A 22,044-nucleotide genomic window follows, 5' to 3' on the forward strand; every position below is an offset into this window, starting at 1 on the left:
TTAGAAAAACAATAAATAAATTAAAACAAAAGAAACAATCAAATCAAGTGAGAAGAAGTCAACAGAGAATCTTTTTCAGCTATACATTTGACAGAGTATTAATATATAGAATATATAAGGAACTCAAAAAATGAAGAGTCAAGAAAATAAGTGACCCAATTTAAAGAAGTTGACTATGGATATGAAGGAGCACAAAGAACAAAATAATAACATAATAAATATCTCAAAAATGTTCAACAACTGTAGCAATTATGGAACTATAGATGAAAACTACTTTGAGATTTTCTTATCCCAGTCAGAACAGCCAAGATTAAGAAAATAGCTGACCACAAATGCCAGCAAGAATGTGGGGAAAGGAGACCCTTTATCCTCTTTGTTGATTTGCAAACATACCCATCCATCATAGACATCAGTATGGAGGATTATTCACAAGCTAAAAGTGGTTTAACTTAGGGTTTCTATTCCTGCAATGAAACAGCATGACCAAAAAGCAAGTATGGGGAGGAAAGGGTTTCTTTGTCTTACACTTCTGTGTTACTGTCCATCATCTGTCTCAGAGTTTTTATTGCTTTGATGAAACACTATGTCCAAAAAGCAAGTAGGGAAAGAAGTGGCTTATTTGGCTTACACTTTGACATCACTGTTCATCATCAAAGAAACTCAGGGCAGGATCTCAAACAGGGCAGGAATCTGGAGTCAAGAGCAGAGGCCATGGAGGTGTGCTGCTTGCTGGCTTGCTGGCTTGTTTCTCATGATTTACTCAGCCCGCTTCTTATGAAATGCAGGACCACCAGCCTAAGGCCGATTCCCACCTACATTGGGCTTTGAACTCTCCTATAAATCACTAAGAAAATACACCACAAGCATGTATAGCCTAATCTTATGGAGGCATGTTCTTAATTGAGGTTCCCTCCTCCCTGATGACTTTAGCTTGTGTCAGGTTGACATAAAACTATCCATAAAACATAGATCTACCATAAGACCTAGCTATACCACTGCTTGCTATATACTCAAAAACTCAACTTATTACTCCACAGATATTTCACTTAGCTATCTTGTCATTATATTCACAATATCTAGGAGATATAAACAACCTAAATGTTTTTCAAGTGCTGACTGGACAATAAAAATGTGGTTCATATATACTATAGAATACAATTCAGCTGCAAAGAAAAGCAACATTTTCAGGTCAATTTATGGATCTAGAAAATATTTTGAACAAGGTAACACAAACCCAGAAAGACAAATGACTTGTGTTCTCTCTCATCTGTGGTTCCTATCTCTATATGAGTATATAACATGGAGTAACTGAAAACAAAACCAAAAAACCACAAAATTCAAATGGAAGCATTGGGAGGGGGTAGAGAAAGATCTCTAGAGAACAAATAGAGGACACAGATGCTATGAAGAGGGAAATAAGAAAAATGAGGTCTTTAACTGGAGAGAGGGAGGGTGGGTGCCTGAGTCAGCCCCAACATTTGACAGGTTCCAGAAAGGAGGCAAAAGGTCAGTGAGGGAGGAATGAGTCAGGCATGGTGGTCAGGAGAATCGTATAGCTTCACTGACTGGCAAATAGAGTGCTTCTTTATTTATACAGAATTCAGAAAGCAGGGATAGATTCATTTGTTCTAAAACATAGATCACATCATTTCTGTTCCCAGACACATAGCTAACTTCCTGTCATCATTGGTAAATCATGTCAGAACAGAGTTATCTTTTACAGTCATTTTCACTCATCAACCCCATAACCCAACTTTTAAGAATCTAGAGTCATATAACAGCCCGTTCTCAGGCTGGCAGCTCTTGCAGCTTCAAGGATGCTAGACAGAAAGAAAATCTCCAAGCCAGCCCAGGCAGATTGCCAAGTAAAATATATCATTAACTCTTAATGATGAGGGTGCCAATAGGCCAAAGCTGCTGTGGTTATAACTCAACTTCTGGCATAATACAAATGCTACATTTTATATCTGTATGGAATATATATATATATATATATATATATATATATATATATATATGTCTAATCCTGGCATACTTTTGTTCCTTGGTCATTTGACAGCACAGTGGCTCTGCATGAGCTAACTTTTCTAAGAAAGGGAGGTCCTGATACCTCATTCTTTAAAAAAAAGAATTAATAATTTTATTTTATGTGCATTGGTGTTTACCTGCATATATGTCTGTGTGAGGGTGTCAGATCTTGGGAGTTACAGACAGTTGTGAACTGCCACATGGGTGTTGGAAGTTGAACTCAGGACCTCTGCAGAGAATAGTCAGTACTCTGAACTGATGAGCTACCTCTCCAGACTCCCATACCACATTCTTTTAAAAAAAAATTTTTTTTTTCAAGACAGGGTGTCTTTATGTAGCCTTGGCTGTCCTGGAACTCACTCAGTAGACCAGACTGCCTCCCAAGTGCTGGGATTAAAGGTGTGAGCCACCACCATCTGACAATACTTCATTCTTTTATCCTCCATTTTTTTTTTTTTTTTTTTTGCCCATCAATATAAGCCTCTGTGTAGGGCAATTTTGTTGCTGTATATGCCTCATAAGGACCTGAGTGTATAGTTGGAAACGACTTTTACTTTGGGTGTAAGTACAGGGCAGATGTTTCAAGAATATCTCAGAACCTCATAGAGACTTCTGACTTCTTTATGTATGTCGCAACCACCCGGGCCCAAGGAAGATCTTCAAGTTCATAAGGGTGTCTCTCTAAGAGTGGGAGGGGTAGTGTGTTCAGGACTTTCCGGGGGAATCTTAGAAGTAGTACGCCTGGGAGAAGGCATAAATGATTCATAAACATTTTCCATTAATTCAATAACCTAAAGTTGCACAAATATTAAAAGCCACCCAAGCATGTAACATGGAGAGATAAAAACCACAAGTGAAAAAAGCGGCTGTGCCCGTGATATTGCAGCTCAATTTTGCTGGATCTTTGTCCACCAGCTGTCCTGGCTTTGTGGCTTTTGCAGTTCCCATCAGATATGGCTGTGCAGGAGGGCAATTGGTGGATTGCAGTTTCCTCCAGATTGAAACATTCTGCCCTGGAGAAGAACTCCTAAAGCAATAAAGTAAACAACTCAAAACAGCTTAAGAAAGCCGGTCAAAGAGACCAGACTCCTGGCATTGGCGGCCCACGCCTTTAGTTCTTGCACTCAGCAGGCAGAGGCAGGAGGATCGCAGTGTGTTTGAGGCCAGCCTGGCCTACAGAGTGAGTGCCAGGGTAGGCTCCAAGGCTACATAGAGAAATCCAGTCTCGAAAAACAAAAACAAACAAACAACCCCCAAAACAAAACAAACAAAAATAAATAACAAAGACCAGGCTCATTAGGCTCCTCCCTCCCAGGAGGAAGCAAAGGAAGACTGCTGAGAGTCAGTCGGGTAAGACAAGCTACACAGAAGACTGAGAACAGGGCAGTTGCCTCCAGGGGTTCAGACCCACTGAGTCTCTTGGAAAGAACACTTTCCAGACTGTTGAGCTGCTGGCAGGCCATGCAGTGTGCTCCAGGTTACCAGGGTTGGGGGCTGTCACTCATGCTGGAGAAGGCCTTGGGGAATAAGTCTTGGAGTCATTTCTCCTCCTGTAAATAACCCCTCATCTATATTCTTGGTTTACCATGTTGAACTTTGGTGGTATCTGTACTTTGATCTGTCATTGGTCCCCTGTCTGAGTAAGTAGCTTCTCCCCAGGAAAAGTTTGTCACATAGGAGCAATACAAAGGAGATGGAGGGAGAAGGATAAATAACACTAAGGATGTTTGAAAAAGCCACAGGGAAGCATATTATTTTATACTTCTCTAAAAATATATATGTATGCTTCTGAGCAGTGGTGGCACACACCTTTAATCCCAGCACTGAAGAGGCAGAGGCAGGGGGATCTCTGAGTTTGAGGCCAGCCTGGTCCCTGTGTAGCCAGGGCTAACTTGTCTCAAAAAATGTGTGTGTGTGTGTGTGTGTGTGTGTGTACACATGTATAGTTTAAATGAAGTTATACTATAGTATAACTTTTATAGTAATGCTCCCCCTGAGAACCATAAACTATGACCAAAATTGCAAGATATCCTTGTGATGGAAAAATTAATAACTAAAAGTTATAAAATTAGGGCTTATGGCACGATGGGAAAACTAGACAGAGCAAGAATTTCTGCCAGTAGATAACTCCCTGACTACAGAGTACAGAGCCCACATTCTGTTCTCAGGAGATAAAGAAGAAAGCCAGAGCCTACCACCAGCATCCTCCCTGTGCCATTATCTTGAGAACAAGGCCTTCCGACCTTGTAAAGAAACTTTGTACTCTGTAAAATCTCTGTAACCTTAGAAACTTTGTGAGCTGAGACTAATGGTCTCTCAAGCCTCCCTTTCCCTTTTCCCTTTTAAAAACACTTCACAATTGTAAGCAGGCGCCTTGCTCTTCCGATAGAGGGAGGTCCTAGCCGGCTTGGTTCTTGGGAATAAAAACCTTTTGCTTTTGCAGTCGGGAGTCACTTCCTTGGAGGTTGAGGAAACCCGGTAGGCACAACAAAAGGCAAATACTGGCATTTATAACCTGGGGGTAAACGAAAGATGTCTAATTGAATGAAATTCATTCCAGGTGCTGTAAACCTAGCCCATTGCCCATGGCTAATGAGGCCTTGGACCCTAGAAGAAAACTCATCCTTTCCTACCAAGTATAATTCTAACCGTTCTTAATATAGCTCTAACCCTTCAGCAAAGAAGCTTCTTTTTGAAACAGAGAGAATTGTTACAAAACTCCACAATTGGTAAAAGTGCAGAGAACAACTGTCATGTGGTGCTCAACACCAACAGCACAACTCCTACACCTAAGGCTCAGAGAGTAGTCCGATGTACAGCAAGATACTGCTTTCTATATTTAACAGGGAAGCTACATTAGTGAAACCTCAGCAGTATGGTCTCTTCAATAACAACAGATCCAGTTGGCATGGAAATGTAGATGGGAAATCTTACAAGGCTCCACCGAGATGAAGATCTACAGATAATTAAATGACTTCGTTGAGGGAGAATCCATCTTCTCCAGGGATAAGTCCTTTGATGGGTTACATGTATATGTGTGTGTTTATAATAATATTGTATTTATGTATGTGTGTCAAAGAGGTTATACATTTGAGATGACGTCAAGGAGACATAGGAGCAATTAGAGGAAGAAGAGGGGAGGTTTAAATGATGTAAATCCAGCACTCCTATATGAATTCTCAAAATAAAAATGAAAAAGTAGTTAATTGGATTATCAATGAGTATAGGAATGTGTGAGGAAAAATTAATAAGTAAAAGATACGGGAGTCATGTCAAGAAGAGAAAACGAAAAAGAACAAGTGCTTCTGCCAATAGATATAGATAATTCCCTGACTGGAGAATACATTCTCCCTGTCCCCCATTATCTTAAGGACAAGGCCACTGAGCCTGCCAGTCCTAGAGAAAGAAAACTCCCTAACCTTGCAGGTGGTCTAAACAATCCAGCCTTGTAAAAACTATGTACTCTATGAAATCGCTGTAACCTTGGAAACCTTATGGGCTGAGACTAGCAATCTCAAACTTCCCTTTCCCTTTAAAAATGCTTCACAATTGTAAGCAGGCACCTTGCTTTTCAGACAGAGTGAGGTCCCAGCCAGTTCGTTTCTTGGCAATAAAAACCTTGCATTTGGGGGTCATTTCTTGGAGGTTGAGGAAACCTGGTAGGCACAACAAGTACAGTATTGTTTTTGGCATTGTAAAAGGGCACATTTTATTTATAGCTGGCAGTAATTGCTAATGCCTGTTAGAAGTTCAAATTTTCTTGGATTTGGTCTCTAGTACTGAAGAAACAGAAAAAAGTACAAAGTGAAAAATCTTTGATGGGTAACTGAATTTCTAGTAACTCATGTTTCAAATGCAGTTGTATAACACACATATATACATATATATGCATATACAGCTGCAAGACATTTACATACTAGTGAGGAAGGAACTAAAATGGTTTTTACTTAAGCAAAGTTAGTGGAGTGGGTCGAGGGGATATACATATATGTATTCTTCACTTTTCAAGTAGTATGGTGGCTTAAATCATAAAAAGAATAAATGTGACCTTTAACTAATACAATAGAGAATATTAATTTTTTCAAAACATGGTAAGATTTTATAATTAACCATATCCAGGCTATTTATTTCTAATTTGAGGACAGCAAAGTCAAATATATTAAGTGGCTTACCTGAAGATGGATGTCTGGTTAAAGTTACCTATGTCCATGATGCCTCATCCGTTGGTCTTTGGAATACAACATAAAATTTTGTGTGTGTGTGTGTGTGTGTGTGTGTGTGTGTGTGAGAGAGAGAGAGAGAGAGAGAGAGAGAGAGAGAGAGAGAGAGAGAGAATGAAGGATACTTTGTTTGACTTTTCTGCTTGGAGAAGATATACACAAGGTCTTTCTTTCCATTACACTGTAGAACATGAGTTAGAGAAACACACTTCCAGACTCGCCATGTATCCCCGATCAACCCATTTGGCTTTGTATCCTGGCAACTGCGTGTCAACCCACAGGAGTATTATGGCAAAGGGTGCCGTTGCTATGGATCCATCCCAAAAGTTCAGTGACTAAGTCTGTAGAGCATTATCCGACCAGCATTGCTAGTCTAGCTCTGATGGAAATTCAGCAATGTTTACAATTTTTTGGATGTCAGCCTGAAATGCTTATTACCCCATATTCTGCTGCCCAAATAAAAGTTTTAATTGTCTCATTAGATGAATGGGCTATTTTAAAATGTAGTTTTGATGGAGATATAGATAACCACTATCCCAAGCATCCCATTTTGAGCTTTTTTAAGGAACATCATGTTACTTTCCCAAAAGTTACCCGTAAAGTACCCATTGAGGGTGCAGTAACCATTTTTGTAGATGGCTCTAAGACTGGGTGCGGCGTGTATGTAATTGGAGAAGCTGCCCCAATTATCTGTCAATTTATGCCAGGCTCACTTCAAATAGTGGAGTTTCAAATAGTGTTAGAGGTTTTTAGGAAAGTTTCTGAAGCCTTCAATTTAATTTCTGATTACAATTATGTTGTTAATTTGGTTAAAGATTTGGAGGTAGCTGGGAAAATAAAACTAACAGCTCTATTCAGCCACATGTAACCCAGCTACAAGATCTTATTTGGAAACGTTCGCAACCCTTTTATATCCAACACATTAGAGCGCATACTGGATTGCCTGGACCAATTAGTGAGAAAAATGAATTAGTGGATAAGTGTACCTGGATGCATTTTATATTTGCCTCTCTCCCAATTGATAGAGCTCAGCAATTTCATTCTCAATTTCATGTTAATTCGAAGACCTTGCAGCATCGCTTTGGGATATCCTGTGCAGCCGTTCACGATATAGTTAAAGCTTGTAAAAATTGTGTAGTGTATTTATATCTGCCTACTTGGGAGGTTAATCCCAAAGGATTGGCCCCTCTTAGAATATGGCAGATGGATGTTAGTCATATCGCTGAATTTGGCACATTAAGGTATGTGCATGTCTCTGTGGATACATGCTCAGGAGTGATACATGGAGAAAAGGCAAAAAATGTAATTACCCACTGCTTAGAAGCTTGGGCTGCATGGGGTATGCCGCAGCAATTAAAGACTGATAACAGACCAGCATATACTGCTGCATCTTTCTCTGCATTTTGCAAGCAAATGCAGATAGATTTGAGACATGGTCTTCCCTACAACCCACAAGGTCAAGGCATTGTTGAATGAGCTCACCTAACTTTGAAGGAATGCTTAATAAAACAAAAATGGGGAATAGGCCAAGGCTGCAACCCCAAAGAGAGAATATCTCTAGCTCTACTGACTCTTAGCCCCCAAAGAGAGAATAACTCTAGCTCTACTGACTTGCCACACCAGCCCCAGTGGAGACAGTGTAGCAATGGCTGAGAGAAATCTCAATGGCTACCTGTCCAGAGGTTCGCACCACGTGGTTACGCCTCCTGGGGAAAAGTGGTTCAGGACCCTGCAGGTGATTGCTCGACTGAAGGTCTGGAACGGGTGCTAGGTATATATTGTGCTATGATAGCTTTAATGTTTTTGATCATGGGTGCTTTGGCCTGTAGCTCCATTGTTAATTCAGAGAAGCCCAGAAAACACTTAGATATAGTTTCAGGAACAGAAAGAGATACAGACCAGCAATCAACTACAAATCCCAGGGCGCCAGTGAAGACTTCAGGTGTCAGCCCAAGGCCTAATAAATTAACATACCTAAAGCTATAGAAATTTGCCCACAAGATGACCCTGCCTAATTAGCCCACCCACAGCAAAGCTGTTGTGGGATTTACTACTGAGATTTTAGGGTCCCTAAATCAATAAAACAGTACAAGAGTTCTTATCAATGCTGTTAAAAGTTTACTGACGAGAGACAATGATTATTCTCTAAACTCAGTAAATCAAATCCCTGGTAAACTGACCACAAGCAGGCCAAAATAAACATGAGATGTATTTACAATCTCATGCTCCAAAATAATTGCTGACATTTCTATAGTATGTCTGTAAGTTTTAAACTGTGGCCAAAGATCTGTTCCTTGAACTTTCTGCATAAAAATCTGATGCTCTGAAGTAAAAATCGCTGCAGTTGCAAACCTCCTCGAGTGTGTTTGTGTCTGTCTGTCAATCCGAAGCTACTCCTGACCTGTTCATCCGAGTCTTGGTCTCCCCGCAGACCTGTCGCCCACTGAAAGGTCTGTGGCACTGACTCTTAATTTTTTTCAATTGGATGTGGATGGGCGTTCAGCTGCTGATCACCATCACAGTGTCCTCCCCACTGATAAGGGATTTGTAAAATGGAAAGATGTCATTTCTGGACTATGGAAGGGTCCTGACCCTGTGTTATCATGGGCAAGAGGGTCTGTTTGTGTTTATCCACAGGATCAGTCAGACCCTCTGTGGATTCCTGAAAGACTGACCAGGAGAGTTCCTGCCTCTGAAGATGGCAAGGCACATAAGCAGAGTGATGCATCTGATGCTGACGATCATGTTGATGGTACTGGTCAACAAGATGGAAGCATATCCACGATGGGGGATCCTGTCAGTGTTTCCTAAACCCATGCCAATTAGGCATTCTGCCCAAGTTTTTCCCAGATTATTTAGTAGCAATTTAAGTTTAAATTTACCTTTTTTTTGCCTTTAGATAAGGATATTAGTCCTGTAGAGGGAAATGTTAGTTTTGCCCTGGGAGGGATGTAATGCGGTAAATAAGGATCAGGATAAACAAATAGGCCGAATAGATGTTTATTCAGGGAGAAATAACTTACAACCTAGACAGATGAACACCAGGAAATTCAACCCGATCCTCTCCTGTCCGAGTCATGCCAGAAAGAGAGCGCCTTCCTCGCCCCCTCCGACCTCCTTCCTCAGGTCACCTCCGCCCATCGCTCCACCCCCAATGGGCGTGGTCAGTGCTACAGAAGGACTACCTCACTACAATTCCCCTTTTAGTCTAAAGAAAAGATTTAGGCTTAATACAAAACTATATACAAAACAGTGAATAACAAGTGTGCTCTAAGAAAAGGAAAATCGAGAACAAAATGACCTACATATCTAGTCCCAGGGTGAGGGCATAATGGAGTTTACAATAGAGTTGTCCTAAGCTGGAAAACGTAAGTCTAGTACCTAATATATCTAACTAGGAAGAGAGAATAATAGTTGTGATAGTTTAATCTTCAACCTCATCAAGACCTGAGAAGGAAAATAACAATACTAGAGTAGACAGGAAATGCGGATGGACAACTTCCAAAAGGTGAAGCAAGGACAGAAACAGCAAGCCACCTGAACAGTCATCCTAGGTCTCACAGCGACGTTGGTACACCCAGATTTGGCTAAGGCCAAGAGAACTTGACAGACCACAACAACAGCAGGGAAATAGAATGGCTGTCTTACCCTGACTTGGCAAGGTCAAGCAGTCTTTTATATTTGTCTCCTGCAAGCACATAGGACTGCATGTCCAAATCAGTGGTCAAGGTGGGGGCAATTCTATGCCCAACAGGCCATTATCCTTCTGTAGCACTGACCACGCCCATTGGGGGGTGGAGCGATGGGCGTGGTCAGTGCTACAGAAGGACTACCTCACTACAGGGATGCTTATCCTAGTCAGTCTCATTGCTTAATGGTGTATCTGCAGGATGAGGGTTACACAGCAGAGAAGTAATGCCATGATTGCACAAGCCTTCGCAGCCCTGGAGGCAGGGCAATCATCTCAGGCTTGGTTAACTGTGCTTAAAAGCTAAGCAGTCATCACGCTCAGGATGCAAGACGTAGTACTGCACTTGAGGCCAGCTTCTAGCAGCTTCATGGAGGGCAAGTCTGATTGCATATGGGTTGGTATCGTAATCCCATCTCTGAGAAAAGATACCGGACAGGTGTGGCACCAGCTTGGCTGATAACTGGGCGTGGGGCCATTACAATGTCCCTTGTTCATCAGAGATCAGACCTCTACCCTTGCCTGTTGCTTTTTAAACAAAAAAGGGGGAACTGTGGGAAGCCACAGCCCCAAGGTGGAGCCTGGCTAGATGCCAGGTAGTCCGAGCTTAGCTGTAAATAAGCCTTATTTGGAAGTGCTTGATGGATCTGGTGGGCTTCCTCCTTCTGTGGCCTATCTGGGATCACCAGGTGGCATGAGCTGATTGGGCAGTGAGCGCATATTTAAGGGCTTGCAGGGGTTGGGGGAGGTAGAAGCTGATGTACAAGGTTCCTGAATAAACTGCTTGAAGAAGAGTCGTGGTCGTGTTTCCTTGCTGGTCGAGTTAGGCGTCACACACACACACACACACACCCTATTGCTGTCCCATTTCACGGAGATCCTGCTGTTTTGGATCTGTAGGTTTGTCCCCCTCACATGCTCCAACAGTTCATAGATTTGGTGGATACGGGGGTAAGCCAACTCATACCCCTGTTTCTGGGCTTGGGTAGTAGCTGGGTTTGTCAGCCTGCTAGCTTTCCTCATCATCACTATCCAGGCAAGTTCTCTAGCACTGCCTCAGCATGATCCAAGTCTTGTATATTCTTAGATATATTTTAAAGGTTAATCCTAAAACAAGTAACTAAAACAAGTAAAGCTTGTTTAAGGTATACTTTGTGGGGAACCCCAGGGCAAAGTTAGCATCTTAACAGCCATCTTTCCTACTACTCTCTTAGATACTAACATACTGGTAATTTTCCATTATCCTATGACTGTTCTCCTGTTAAGCATATGGCACAAGCTGACCCTGAAAGAGTTTATCGTATAGCAACTTATCTTAATAGCAGAACACCTACATCCTGCATGTAAGGATATTCTGCCTTCCTCACATCCTCCTTCTGGCCCATGCCCTCATTTCTCCACTACTTAAACCCTGTGGTTATATTCATTAAATGAAATTGATCAGAATACTGTCTTGTCTCTATCTCTTGCATCCCTTGCCCCCTCATTCTCCCTCCCTTCCTCAGGGTCCCTGTAGACTGACCCTAAGGGCTGGCGAAATACTTAATAGATAATAGTCCTCAAACTCTTCAGAGATCTGAGGAATATGGTGTGTAATGAAAAAGCTTCCCATGAGAGAAATACCAGATCCTAGTGGCAACCCTAAGGTTTCCAAAGAAGGTGGATGGGGCACAATGAGTCTACCTGAACTGTACTATGCCTCGCCCCACTGCCAGGGCTCTGTCCACATGGTGAACACTGTTGGGTTGACTTCCCCTGCTCTGCCCTGCCACAGCAGGTCAGTTTTCCCAGGTTCCTTCTCCACAGGATAATTTCTCAGACTTTCTGGGTCTGGCAGCCAAAGACTGACTACTTCTGCTCCCACCATGGGAGCTATATAGTAAGTAGGTAAGTCTCTGTCATTTAACTTGACACATAGGTCATTTGGATTATACTTTCTGCTATAATTTGTCCTTAACAGATCTTTGATACTGATAGTTAACTTTAACTTTACATTAACAGCAACAAGAAAACCAGCTCCTTCCCCAAGTCTGAAGCTACCTTGTTAATTTATTTCATAGGTAATATCAGGTTCCAGGCCTCACTTTTCTAGATCTACAAGGTCTGTTGAGAAAGGCAAATACAGACAGTTCACCTGGCAGACTTCACTATGAAAAAGTCAAACTCACAAACTGGGCAGTGGTGGTGAATGTCTTTAATCCCAGCACTTAGAGGGGCAGAGGTAGGCAGAACTCTGAGTTCAAGGCCAGTTTGGACTACAGAGTAAGTTCCAGGACAGCCAAGCCAGGGCTACACAGAGAAATCCTGTCAAAAACAAAACAAAACAAACAACAAAAGCAACAAAATAGATGCACAAGACAGTTGTCAATATAACTTTTTACTATTTCTTTATTTAAAAGGAACTTGCTTTGTAAATGCTTTCAGTAATCACCCACTTGTATCTCATGATAAATGATTATGACTACGAATCTGTTTTATCTACAATGCAGATTTCAACCAGTGGTGATACTAATTTATCTAAAACTTTTCTCTCTTTTGGTAAACTTAAAAAATTCTTGCTGGGCAGTGGTAGTACATACCTTTAATCCTAGCATAGGGGGGAGGGCAGAGGCAGGTGGATCTCTGTGAGTTTGTGGCTAGCCTGGTTTACAGAGGAAGTAGGGCAACCAGGGCTACACAGAAATACTATCTTAAAAACAAACAAATTCTTGTAAGCTTCAGGAAGTCAACTTGGATTTACTTCTCACAATTCTAATGGACTCCACATAAGTACTTCTGTCAATCAAACCCATGTTTCCCCATATACTGCCTACGAAGGGTGGGTTCCCCTTTCCTTGGTTGTGGGACTCCTCTCCCCAACTACCAAGGCCATTGGCCTAAGAGTTTCAAATGTACACTGTTACTTATGACAAGAGAGGACCTTGGCAGGAAGCCACGCACTAGGTGAGGGGCAAGCACACAATGCAGACCTACCTTGTGTTCAAGTTTTACTGGGGGAAGAGAAGGGAGTAAGGAAATAGAAGGGATGTTGTGCCCAGACTCTGAACCCTCAAAACCACCAAGAGACCAGATCAGATGCAAAAGCAAAGAATCTTTATAATTACCGAGTTAACTGGAATTAACTCGGGTCCTCCATCTGTCCTACATAGCAGGTGAAACAAGAGGGACCCAGAGTAGCATTGGGGTAGAGCAAGGGGAGTATCTGGGGGTTCACTAGTTGCACAGCAACAGTCTCAGGATTGGTGCACCTCCAGGTGTGGGCAACCTGTCCTAAGTTGATTGGTCAGCTGCAGCTGCAGAAAGGTTGCTAAGCCTAGAGGCCATCCCAGGGCAGTTGTTAAACTCTTCATTCCTGTTATCAGCAAAGCACATCCAGAGCCCTCTAGCTAACTTCTGGTTAGCTGGTTGTTTCCTAGTGATTAGGGCAAGGTTGGGAGCTCAGCACATGTTGCTGAGTCATAGGCCTATGTCTTGCTGGGTCTTTTCTACAGCCTGTCGTGGCTGCCGAAGCAGGGGGCTGAGTGAGGGTCTGGGTCCTCCGGGGAGAGAGGGGAAAGAAAGTGAGAAAGGAGAGAGAGAGAAAGAGAGAGGGAGTGACTCAGTGTTGCTAGATCACATGCTGGGAACAAGGGGCAGACAGACAAGGAAAGAGAACAGGGAGAAAGAACAGGCAATGTGGGGTATAGGGCACACATTTCCAACTACTGAATCACTGGCAGAATGTTGTAAATGTCCAGTAAAATGTCAGGATGGGATAAGCAGTCATGTCATCTGAGGGGGCAGGTACTGGGGTAGGCACATTTTCCGTGAGCTAAGTAAAGATAGGGTCCAGAGGCTGTACTCCAGTGTCTCAGAAAAGCAGTGTGAACTGAGGCATGGGCTGTGGGGAGTGGGTATGTGCGTGCTGCTCTACATCGTTACACAGAAAGGGGACCAAGGGACCCTGAGCCCAAAAGACATGTGGATGCCCAGCCCTGGGGATTTAAAAAGAAGTCAAAAGGTAAAAACCACATTCAGTCACAAGACAAATCCTCACTCATGAGAGCATGGCCAGAGGTAGAGAGGAAGGGGCTTACTAGACAAGCTGGTGTTAGAGGTGGCATTTCAGTAGTCCTTAGTTGGAAAAGTGACTGGGTTGGAGATTTCAGGGTCCTGGTGCACCTTAGACTGGCAGTGGGCAGGAGGAAGTGCCAACTGAAGGAGAGTCTCTCACAGGACCAGTGGTATGATATGGAGCAAAGGGGACCTTGGTGGGAAGCTCCGTGGCAGGCAAGGGACAAACACACCATGCTCACTGAGCTTCTGTGGAAAGTTTTATTGGGAGTAGAGAAGGGAGTTGGGGAAGGGAAGGGAGAGAGAGAAGAAAAGACCTGCCTGCCTCTTCAGAGGAACAGCGGGAAGAGAGAGCAGAGAGGGGTAGTAGGCGGAGCTTGTCTCTTAAGGGGGGAACTTTTGTGCCTGCATAAAGAGCCAGGGTACTGCTTGCCATGCATACAGGGGTGATGCACTCTGCCAGTCTTAGATACTAATGAAAGACCCCCACTATGCATATTGCCTGTTTGAACTGCTTTTGCCAACTTGCGAAGGTCAAGTTATGGGAAAGTACAGGAGGGAACCAGGTGTTGCTCTCATCTGACGCCAACCAGATATCTGTGGTCTGCAGCTTGGACCAAAGCAAGGTCAGCAGGACAGTATTCGGGATGCTGAGATAGTCATAACTGAATTCTTTGTATTCTTTGTGCCCAACCCGAATAAACAACTCTGTCCTTGGTTAACTACAATCTCTGTATTTAGATGGACAAATGAAATCCCTGTAACCATGCTTCTGCTTCGGTAAGCCTCCTCCTTGCCACCCCAACCCTACATAAACTGCATATGTTTTAACCATGCCACACTTAGTCTCCCGAAAGACTGAAGCATCCACAGGTACCTGTGTGAGCAATAAATAGCCTCTTGTGCTTGCATCCAGTTGTCTGGTCTCATCTCTTGGGGCAAGGGCCTCTCCATGACAGACTCCGAACTCTTGGGGTCTTTCATTGGAGGTCCCACCGAGATTGGAGACCCCTCCCCGGAGACTGATACTGTGCCCACCGGGAGGTAAGCTGGCCAGCATTTGACTCCTTGTTCTGTGTGCTCTGTTCATGTCCTCCGTATGCCATTTCGTTCTGGTAGGTGGCTTGAGAAGGAGCTGACAGGCTCAGACTCCTCCCCTCCCCCCCCCACCGCCACCCTGGGAGACATCCCAGGGATTTGGGGCACCCTATTTTTCGGGGCCCGCAATGAGTCCAATGGATTCTTTGTTTTGTTGGGGACAGGGGGCTTAAAGCCTTCAGTGCCTCCAGCTCAGTATCTGGTTTCAGTTTTACACTGAAGTCGCGCTGCACGTCTTGGTGCCGCCTGTCTGTGTGTTCTGTCTGTCTTGTCTATTTGCTTCTTTATTTTGAAAAAGACATGGGACAAACTGTAACTACCTACCCCTTTGAGTCTGACCCTAGATCACTGGAGCAAAGTCCAGGGCCGAGCGCAAAACAAGTCAGTTGACTTGAAGAAAAAGAGATGGCAAAACCTGTGCGCTTCCAAGTGGCCGACATTTAATGTTGGCTGGACCCAGGATGGGACCTTTGACCTTGGTATTATCTTGCAGGTGAAGGAACGAGTCTTCGACACTGAACCCCACCGACATCCTGACCAGGTGGCTTATATTGTCACCTGGGAAGATATGGCCTCTGACCCACCCCCTTGGGTGTCTCCCTTTGTCACCCCCAAACCCCCTTCTAAATCTCTCCCCAAGACTGATGTGGCCCCACCTTCACAGGGGCCCACTGCTCCCCCTTTGCCTTCTTCTGTACCACTCCAACATATCAGCCCCCTAGCCAGGGCACTGAAGGTGGTGGCGACGACCAGCAAAGGGATCCGGACAAACCAGACAGTACCACTCCTGCCCTGGACAACAGACAAGAAGAGACTGCTGCGGACTCCCCAGTAGCCGGCAGACTCTGTGGCCGAAGGGAGCCAGCCATGGAAGTATCCTCCCAAACCTTTCCCTTGCGCCAGACTGCTGGACAAGGAGGCCAATTTCAATACTGGCCTTTCTCGGCGTCCGACCTTTATAATTGGAAATCTAACAACCCCTCCTTCTCCAAAGACCCTGTAGCTCTCTCTAACCTAATTGAATCCAACCTAATCAACTCACTTGGAATGATTGCCAACAGCTTTTGCACCTCGGAAGAAAAACAACGTGTCTTCCTGGAAGCCTGGAAGAATGTCTTGGGGGACAACAGGAGATCCACTCAGTTGCCTAATGAAATTGAGGAAGTTTTTCCCCTAAATCGTCCCGATTGGGACTTTAACATCGCTGCAGGTAGGGGACACCTACATCTTTATCGCCTGTTACTCATAGCCGGCCTCCGCGGTGCGGGACACTGCTCCAATAATTTGGCTCAGGTAACCCAGGGACTGGAGGAAACTCTGACTGCATTTTTGGAGAGGCTAAAGGAAGCCTACCATATGTATACACCCTTTGATCCTGATAGTAATGAGCAAAGGGGAAATGTTTCTATGGCTTTCATTTGGCAGTCGGCTCCAGATATTAGGATTAAGTTGCAGAGACTAGATAATTTACAAGATTATAGCCTGCAGGATCTTGCAAAGGAATCAGAAAAAAACTTTAATAAGAGAGAGACACCTGAAGAGAAAAAAGAAGGACTCAGAAAATTGTAGGAGGAAAGAGAGGACAAATTAAAGAAGGAGCTAGAGGAGAGAGAGAAAGAGAGAGATCGTAGGAACCGGAGAGAATTAAGCAAAATCCTGGCCACTCAGAATAATCATAATGCAGGAAGTCAGGAAAGGAAGGGAGAAGAAAGGAAGCCCTAGGTAGATCGAGGCCAATATGCCTACTGAAAAGTAAAAGGCCATTGGGTCAAAGATTGCCCTAAGAGACCTAGAAATCAGAGGCATGGGGACGGACCCCAAAGACCAACTCAGCTTCTAGCCCTAGATGAAGACTAGGGTGGTCAGGGCCAGGAGGCCCCCCCCCCAGCCCAGACTAACCTTAAGAGTTGGGGGACAGCCAGTCACCTTCCTAGTAGACACTGGAGCCCAACATTCGGTTCTCACTGAAACGGACGGGCCACAAGAACCAAAACAGCTTGGGTACAAAGGGCCACCAGAGGAAAACAATATCGGTGGATCACGGAGAGAAAAGTTCACTTCGCATCAGGTAAAGTCTCACATTCCTTTTTTGCATGTACAGGACTGTCCATATCCATTACTGGGCTTAGATCTACTTCAAATATTGACTTTGCAATTGGAAAATGAATATAGACTTTTTGAAAAGCCTCCTGAGCAGCAGGAAGGAATGGACTTATGGTTAAAACAATACCCCCTGGCCTGGGCAGAAACAGGAGGCATGGGACTGGCCATACAACAGTCACCCCTAATAATACCCCTGAAGGCAACAGCCACCCCTATCTCTATTAAGCAGTATCCCATGTCAAATGAGGCATATCAAGGAATCAAGCCCCACATTACGAGACTATTAGACCAGGGGATCCTGATCCCTTGCCGATCCCCATGGAATACTCCACTTCTGCCTGTAAAGAAACCAGGAACCGGAGATTACAGGCCAGTCCAAGATCTTAGGGAAGTCAATAAGCGAGTGGAGGACATTCACCCCACAGTACCAAATCCCTATAACCTACTAAGCACTCTGCTTCCTACTCATCCCTGGTACACTGTTCTGGACCTAAAGGGTACTTTCTTTTGCCCAAGGCTGAGCCCTCAGAGTTAGTCCTTATTTGCCTTTGAATGGAAAGATCCAGAACTGGGCATTTCAGGGCAATTGACTTGTACACACCTACCCCAGAGGTTCAAAAATAGCCCCACTCTCTTTGATGAGGCCCTTCACCAAGACCTGGCAGACTTCTGGATCAGGCATCCATCTCTGATCCTACTACAGTATGTGGATGACCTCCTCCTTGCGGCCACCACTAAGCAGGACTGTAAAGCAGGTACTGAGGCCCTATTACGAACACTATGGAACCTGGGGTACTGAGCCTCTGCCAAAAAGGCCCAAATATGCAGACAGGAAGTCATCTATTTGGGATACAAGCTAATGGATGGGCAAAGATGGTTGACACCTGCCTGCAAAGAAACCATATCTCGCATACTCATCCCCAAAAACCAATGTCAGCTTAGGGAATTTTTTTGGGACTGCAGGCTTCTGTAGACTCTGGATTCTGGGGTTCGCAGAGATAGCGCCCCCCCTTTACCTGCTAACCAAACAAGACACACCTTTTGACTGGACTGAGGAACAACAGCAGGCTTTTGATGCTATCAAGCGGGCCCTGCTGTCCTCACCAGCCCTGGGCTTGCCAGATGTCACCAAGCCTTTTGAACTCTTTGTTGATGAAAAACAGGGCTATGCAAAAGGAGCCTTAACCCAAAAGTTAGGACCCTGGAGATGGCCCATTGCCTACTTTTCCAAGAAATTAGACCCAGTTGCATCAGGATGACCCCCATGTCTCCGAATGGTGGTGGCGATTGCCATCCTAATCAAGGATGCCACCAAACTGACTCTGGGACAGCCAATGATCATACTGGCGCCACACACAGTTGAGTCCCTCATCCATCAGCCACCAGATAGATGGCTATCTAATGCCCGTCTAACTCACTATCAATCCCTGCTCCTGGTTGTAGACAGGGTCCAGTTCGGGCCAATAGTAACCCTGAACCCAGCCACCTTGCTACCGCTGCCGGAGGGACCAGCATCCCATGACTGTCAGCAGATTCTTGCATAGATGCATGTGACGCGGCCTGACCTGACCGATCAGCCCCTTGAAGGATACGGACTACACCTGGTTCACGGATGGCAGCTGCTAAATGGTGAGAGACGGGCAGGGGCTGTTGTGACAGATGCTACAAAGGTCATATGGGCCACTGCACTCCCAGGAGGTACCTCTGCTCAGCAAGTCGAACTCATTGCTCTGACTCAGGCTCTCCAGATGGCAGCAGGTAAGAAGCTTAATGTATACACTGATAGCCGACATGCCTTTGCCACTGCCCATGTCCATGGGGAAATTTATCAGAGAAGGGGCCTTTTAACATCAGAAGGCAAAGAAATTAGAAATAAAAATGAAATCTTGGCATTATTAAAGGCCCTGTTCCTTCCCAAGGAATTGAGCATAATGAATTGCCCTGAACATCAAAAGGGGGGAAAGCCTAGAGGCAAAAGGAAATCGCCTGGCTGATGAAGCAGCCAAACAAGCAGCCTTGGGCCCCCAATTATTGACTATATCCATATATTGACTGAAAAGGAGACAGCTAAGGCTCCAGATTGGGACTATGATGAAACGGATTTGGACATTGTTCAGAAACTAGGTGCAGATTATGACCCCAATCGACAGTGCTGGGTCTACCAAGGAAAGACTATGCTGCCTACAAAAATGGCAAGAATACTGATAGTCCATAAACTGATTCATCTGAGTGCCATAAAGATGAAAACTTTGTTGGATAGGCAAGAAATTGGAACTTACCTACCTTCCCAATCAGAATTTATTACTGGAACAAGTAACTGTCAACTGTCTGGCCTGTGCCTAGATCAACCAAGGAAAAACCAAACTGGATCCCAGGACCGGGCTTCGCGGCTATAGGCCTGGTGTCCATTGGGAAATAGACTTTACTGAAGTCAAACCTGGCATGTATGGTTATAAATATTTACTAGTTTTCATAGATACCTTTTCAGGATGGGTGGAAGCGTTTCCTACCAAACATGAGACTGCAAAAATGGTTACCAAGAAAAACTCTTGGAAGAAATCTTTCCCAGATGTGGGATGCCACAGGTAATAAATAGGATCAGACAATGGGCCTGCCTTTGTCTCCTGGATAAGTCAGCTGGTGGCCAGGTTGGTGGGGATAAATTGGATATTGCATTGTGCTTACAGACCCCAGGGTTCAGGACAGGTAGAAAGAATGAATAGAACCATTAAGGAGGCTTTATCCAAATTAACGCTTGAAACTGGCTCTAAGGACTGGGTACAACTCCTACCTCTGGCCCTCTATTGGGCCAGAAACACTCCAGGCCCTCATGGCCTAACTCCCTTTGAAATTCTAAATGGCAGTCCACTGACAGCTGTATCATTCTTTGATGCCGATATTTCTGACTTTGCAAACACCTACTCCATGCAGGCGCACCTCTGGGCCTTACAGATAGTTCAAGAAGAGGTCTGGAAACCTCTAGCGGCCGCATGCTGGGAAGAATAAAGAAACCCTTGTCAGCCCCACTCTTTCCAGATTGGCGATTCCATCTGGGTTTGGAGGCATCAGACTAAGAACTTGGAGCCCCACTGGAAGGGCCCCTACACTGTGCTCCTGACAACTCCCACCCCCTTGAAAGTAGACAGGATTGCTACCTAGATCCACCTGTCCCACGTGAAGGCTGTACAACCAGAACATCGGACCCAGGACCAGGCTCCACTTGAACCAACATGGAAAGTTCAACGCTCTCAAAACCCCCTAAAGATAAGACTTTTACGTTCCTAGTGCTAGCAAGTATGCTTTTGTACATAGATTTGGATGCATCTAAAGCGGGATCTCCCCAGCCCCCTCCCCCCAACTTGACCTGGCAAGTGATTTCCCAAACAGTCTGGTCAACCTCTGGCCTTTACCTGGCACCTGGTAGCCTAGTCTCACCCCTGAATTTTGCCAACTGGCTGCTGGATTGGACACTTGGGACATCCCCACTTATGGTGCAGACTCCCTTGAAAAAGACATGCCTAGAACAGAAGAAGGATGGATAGGTTGTAGCAACCCCAAGACCCGATGTTATGTTTTCTAGTCCAATCAGACTTCTATGTCTATCCTCAGCCAATCCAGGGGGTTGGCATTTGGTCAGTTTCAGAGACTTCTGAAGCTATTTTGACTATTTTACCTTCCTGTTTAAAGAGCTTCCTTGCAGGATGGAACATTTCAACTTCCGATGAAAATGTTAAACAACAGTGTTATAGCACAGAATAGAAAACAAAGTAACACATTGTCTCAATGCTGGCTTTTAAGGCGTTTCAAGTTACTCTGTGCTTGTAGGCGCTGAAATAAATAACACAAATGTCTTACCTATGTATATCTTTTGATTGCTATCATATTTATAGTTCTTTACAGCTGGAAAATCAAGGGATTCTTTACAACAGAATTATTATATGATAATTTGTTCTAGAAAAGAGTAATAGCAGAGTAGATGTGCCCTATAACTCAAGTTTACCTCACTGTGTTGAGGTAAACAGTATGTGCTTACTTGGTTTGCAAGTACCAGGAACTGAGTTTCATCCCCGAAGTCCATATAAAAATTTTAGGTGTGATAGAATACACTTGTAGACTTATCTAGGGAGTCAGAGAATGGCAGAACCATGGGATTCACTGACCAGCAAGTCTTGTCTAGTCACAGACCCCCTTTAAAAAGTCAAAACTCCTGAGGAATGATGCCTGAGATTGACCTCTGGCCTACATGCACCTGCTTTATTGTTCCTTTATGAAATACAATGTGTAAGAAACCATAATGGCAGGGGGTGGGGGTGATTTGCTATGTAGGACATTCTAGCCTCAAATTTATATCAACCCTCCTGCCTCAGCCTCCCAAATAAACTACCAAGATCAGAGACAAATCTACTCTAAAAAGATTTTAAAATAAACTAGTTTTTAATTTTTATTTATTAATGAAGAAATGAAAATTTCTTCATTAAGTATGGGACATCATGTAATGCTGACTTGAATGCATATATTTATAATGAGAAGTAGTATTGAAGTAATTAAACCATAATATGAAGTTATACATTTTAATATAAAAATTTAACATGCCCTTTAAAGTCACAGACAGGTGGAGAGTATTTGTCATATTAATCCAAACTCAGGAGTGAAAGATTTTTCCCAGGCTGGGTGCAGTATCTGCTGGGCGTTGAGGAGAACTTCCTGCTATGCATCTGTCTGTCCCTGATCAAAATGTGGGGCATAAAATTGAAAATCAACAGATTCTGATTAGAATTTTTAGAAAAGTATGAGTAACAACATGAAAGAACACTCCTGCTATTTTTTTCCAGTATTAGAGACTCCCACGCATTA

At 44.0% G+C, this 22,044-nt stretch overlaps 1 protein-coding gene across 1 annotated transcript; it reads left to right on the forward strand.

Annotated features, from left to right (window-relative positions):
• The first annotated feature begins 7,912 nt into the window (after positions 1–7,912).
• LOC127227039 (uncharacterized) lies at positions 7,913–18,449 on the forward strand. Its single transcript, XM_051191271.1, has 6 exons — positions 7,913–7,930; positions 8,886–9,000; positions 15,432–15,679; positions 15,802–16,652; positions 17,803–17,945; positions 18,154–18,449. The coding sequence occupies exons 1-6, from the start codon at positions 7,913–7,915 to the stop codon at positions 18,447–18,449; spliced, it is 1,671 nt and encodes a 556-aa protein (XP_051047228.1).
• The last annotated feature ends 3,595 nt before the right edge of the window (positions 18,450–22,044 follow it).

The sequence above is a fragment of the Phodopus roborovskii genome, unplaced genomic scaffold, assembly GCF_943737965.1.
Source record: "Phodopus roborovskii unplaced genomic scaffold, PHOROB, whole genome shotgun sequence".
Lineage (NCBI taxonomy): Eukaryota > Metazoa > Chordata > Mammalia > Rodentia > Cricetidae > Phodopus > Phodopus roborovskii.